At 49.6% G+C, this 3,140-nt stretch overlaps 1 protein-coding gene across 1 annotated transcript in view; it reads right to left on the bottom strand.

Annotated features, from left to right (window-relative positions):
- The window catches only part of lrp4 (low density lipoprotein receptor-related protein 4), a 453,372-nt gene extending 453,067 nt beyond the window's left edge, over nucleotides 1–305 (bottom strand). Inside the window, exon 1 of the mRNA XM_037691992.1 lies at nucleotides 184–305. Within this exon, the coding sequence (XP_037547920.1) occupies nucleotides 184–256 (73 nt within the window). The 5' untranslated portion in view covers nucleotides 257–305. The remainder of the gene's footprint in view (nucleotides 1–183) is intronic.
- Nucleotides 306–3,140: the final 2,835 nt, after the last annotated feature.

Raw genomic sequence — 3,140 nt, 5'->3', positions numbered from 1 at the left:
AGAGAGAGAGAGAGAGAGCGAAAGTGATAGAGAGAGAGAGAGAGAGCGAAAGTGATAGAGAGAGAGAGAGAGAGCGAAAGTGATAGAGAGAGAGAGAGAGAGCGAAAGTGATAGAGAGAGCGAGAGCGAGAGCGAGAGAGAGAGAGAGAGAGAGAGAGAGAGAGAGCGAAAGGACAGTGTTACCTTGGCAGGTCTTGCTGTCGTCAGTCAGTCGGTATCCCGTGTGACAGGTGCACTGGACCAGTCCTCGGACCATCTGACACTTCTGGGAGCAGCCGCCATTGTTCTGGTTACAGTTGCCCTCACTCGAGCGCGGCCCTACACACACAGCAGGAACATTGCAGGAACATCAACACAGCGTGCTGAGTCAGGATAAATGTGACACACAATCTGTAAAAGCATCTGGTTAATCTGATGTGGAACCTGAAATATTAGAAGGAGTGAGGATCGACCACGTTCAAGTTTATCAAGTACAGGTGTATCTAAAAAATTGAATACTGTGATATGGTTCAATTTTGTTGTCAGTCCATTCAGAAAGTGAAACTTTATATTACACAGATTCAATACAAAGATTGAAATATTTAAAGCCATTATTTCTTGTAATTTTGATGATTATGTTTTACAGTCAATGAAAAAACAGCTAGTCAGTGTTTTAGATCTGTCTCAGCCTGAAATATAAATATCTAATTTCAATGATTTTATTATTTTTATTACTTAAATTTTTTTTTGCTTAAAAACTCTACACTACTGTTTTTTTAATTGAAATAATATATATATATATATATTTTTTTTTTCTGTAAATTGAAAACTAAAAGGCATTTTCCTCTTTTAGTATGCCCTCTGAATCAACATCCACATCCTGTTCTGTTCTCCGGGGCTCAGAGCTGATGCTTGGTTCTGTTGGCCCAGTCAGAGGGATTCTAGACCTCCTTTCTGCGCAGAGTCAGACCTCCTAGTGAGGCTTGGTCTTCTCTTTCCCTCTTTCCTCATCTAAAACAAATCATTATCACTTTCTTAATCAACAAAGTCCTCACTCAGATCGTTTTTCTCCTTCATGATCCTCTCCTCTGTCTGAGAGGTTCTGACTTGGAGGTTCTGTCCTCCTCTGGATCTGCAGCTCACTCTGCTTCACGTTCAAAAATTGCATTATTGTTTTTACTCAAACACAATAAAACTGACTAAACTAAACACACTAAACCACACTGACTATAAGACTCAAACATGCTAAATATCACAAATCTCTCAAACCTCGTGGCTCACTCCCGCTCACGCTGACTTTACCATGCTGAACTTCATTCAACTTCCACGTCTTATTCTTTTCCTTCCTGTGGATTTTTTGGCACTTGACAAATAACTTCAAACCTCTATCGGGGGGGGGGGGGGGATCTGTTCGGCAGGGGTGGGAGGTGAAAGTGGATGGGGGTGGCGGTGTTTGGTCCCTGAGACTGCCCGTCTTTGCCACAACCTCTTGCTCTAACGCACTTCAGATATGACAATGATTTTCAGAAAAAGATGTGGCATGGATTATTTTATACATCATAACTCTGGTTTTACTTGTCCTATCAACATGATTCAAAAACTGATGTGTAGCTTAAAGTCTATACTTCTGACAAATTAAAATGTTTCTCCTAGGGCACTCGCCTTGGGTGCTTGTCTCAACGGTTTTCGTTGGAGGGACTGAGAGAAGTGCTAGTGTGCTTGCTTAGAACTACGTTAAGAGTTGTTGTTCATGGGTTCATGTGTTGGGGGATTGGGTGTTTGGGGGCGTGACCAGTGGCCCCTAAGAGGGGGTAGTTTGACCCAGCCTAGGTGTCTAGTGTGCTATGTGTTTTGAGAGATGTCCGAATGAGGGGTGGGTGTAGTATTTCTTCTGGGGTGGGGACGGGGTGGATGTCCTTGGGGGCGGCCCGGGACTGTGCATGACCGACTGGCTGGCCCCTTTCCTGTGGTGGGGGCTAGCTCCCGGTGCTTCCTGGCTCTGTCGGCGGTTGGGCGGGCGCTCTTGGCCGGGTCGTCCTGGTGGGGTTTGGCTTCATCTGGTGGCGGGCTGACTGCGGTTTGTGGGGGTCCTGGCGGCCCTCGGATGTGTGGGCTGCTGGTACTGCTTCTGGCGGCCCTCGAGGCTCTGTCCCTCTCTGGTCTGGAGCTCAGCGGGCCTGGCGGTCGGTCCAGATGGAGAGGTGTCTTGGCCTCAATCCCTGGGTGGACCTTGGGGGGCTGGGGGGGGGGGGGCTGTTGGGTCAGTGGGGGAGCTGACTCCCTGTGGGAGCATTTGCTCTCACAGTTATTTCTCCCCATCCCTCACCATGCACCTCCACCCTCTTCATTTCAATTCCACACATTTAGGGTTGTTTGGGCTCGGGTGTGCTGCAACAATTTTACATCTCTGTTGACCATAGACACCTGGGACTCAATTTTATTGTACACCTTAGACATTCATTCATAACATCCTCATGACATTCACATATAGGAACATGAGGTGGGCACATGGCTATGGGTGGTGGGATGACCTTACTCTCACCCCCTGTGCCTGTGCTCACTTACAACGGTTGCATTTAGACACTAGGGTTTGGATAGAGTTGGGGTGGAGGGGAAACTGGCATCATGCCAGCCTTTGCTCCTTCTTCTTTCCTTTTTAATGGCACTACACAACAACACACATCAACAGCACATCACAGGGCGGGGGTGTATGTGTCGGGGTCTTATTTTATTTATTTTTTCCTCACCCCCCTAGTTCCCTAACTGCCATTCCGGGGGTGGGGTCCGGGAGAAGGGCAGGCCGTCGGGTGTTGACCAGGACTATATGGGGGTTCGGGGTCTAGGGGATTGCCATGGGCGGTGCTGGCGCTGTGCTCTCCCTGGGGTTGTTTGGACCCCCTGAGCTTGGCTCTTGGGTGCCATGGTTGGCCCGCTGGCTGGGGTGGCTGCCGGGGCCTGGCGGGCGGTCGGCTGGGGGCGGGTGCTTGGTTGTTGGCAGTGTGTGGGGGTGGTCGGTGGCGTGTCCTCTTCGTGCCGGGGGGTGTCCTGTCGGCTGGGCGTGGCCTGGGCCGGGTCTGGGATATTGGCTCCTCTCCGCTCGAGAGTGAATGGGTCTACCTCCTGGGTTTGGGCATGGGCTGCCCCCTGTAGAGGGCGGGTAC

The sequence above is a fragment of the Nematolebias whitei genome, chromosome 2 (assembly GCF_014905685.2).
Source record: "Nematolebias whitei isolate Nwh7 chromosome 2, NemWhi1, whole genome shotgun sequence".
NCBI classification, from domain to species: Eukaryota; Metazoa; Chordata; class Actinopteri; order Cyprinodontiformes; family Rivulidae; genus Nematolebias; species Nematolebias whitei.
This window is presented reverse-complemented; position numbering and strand designations above follow the sequence as displayed.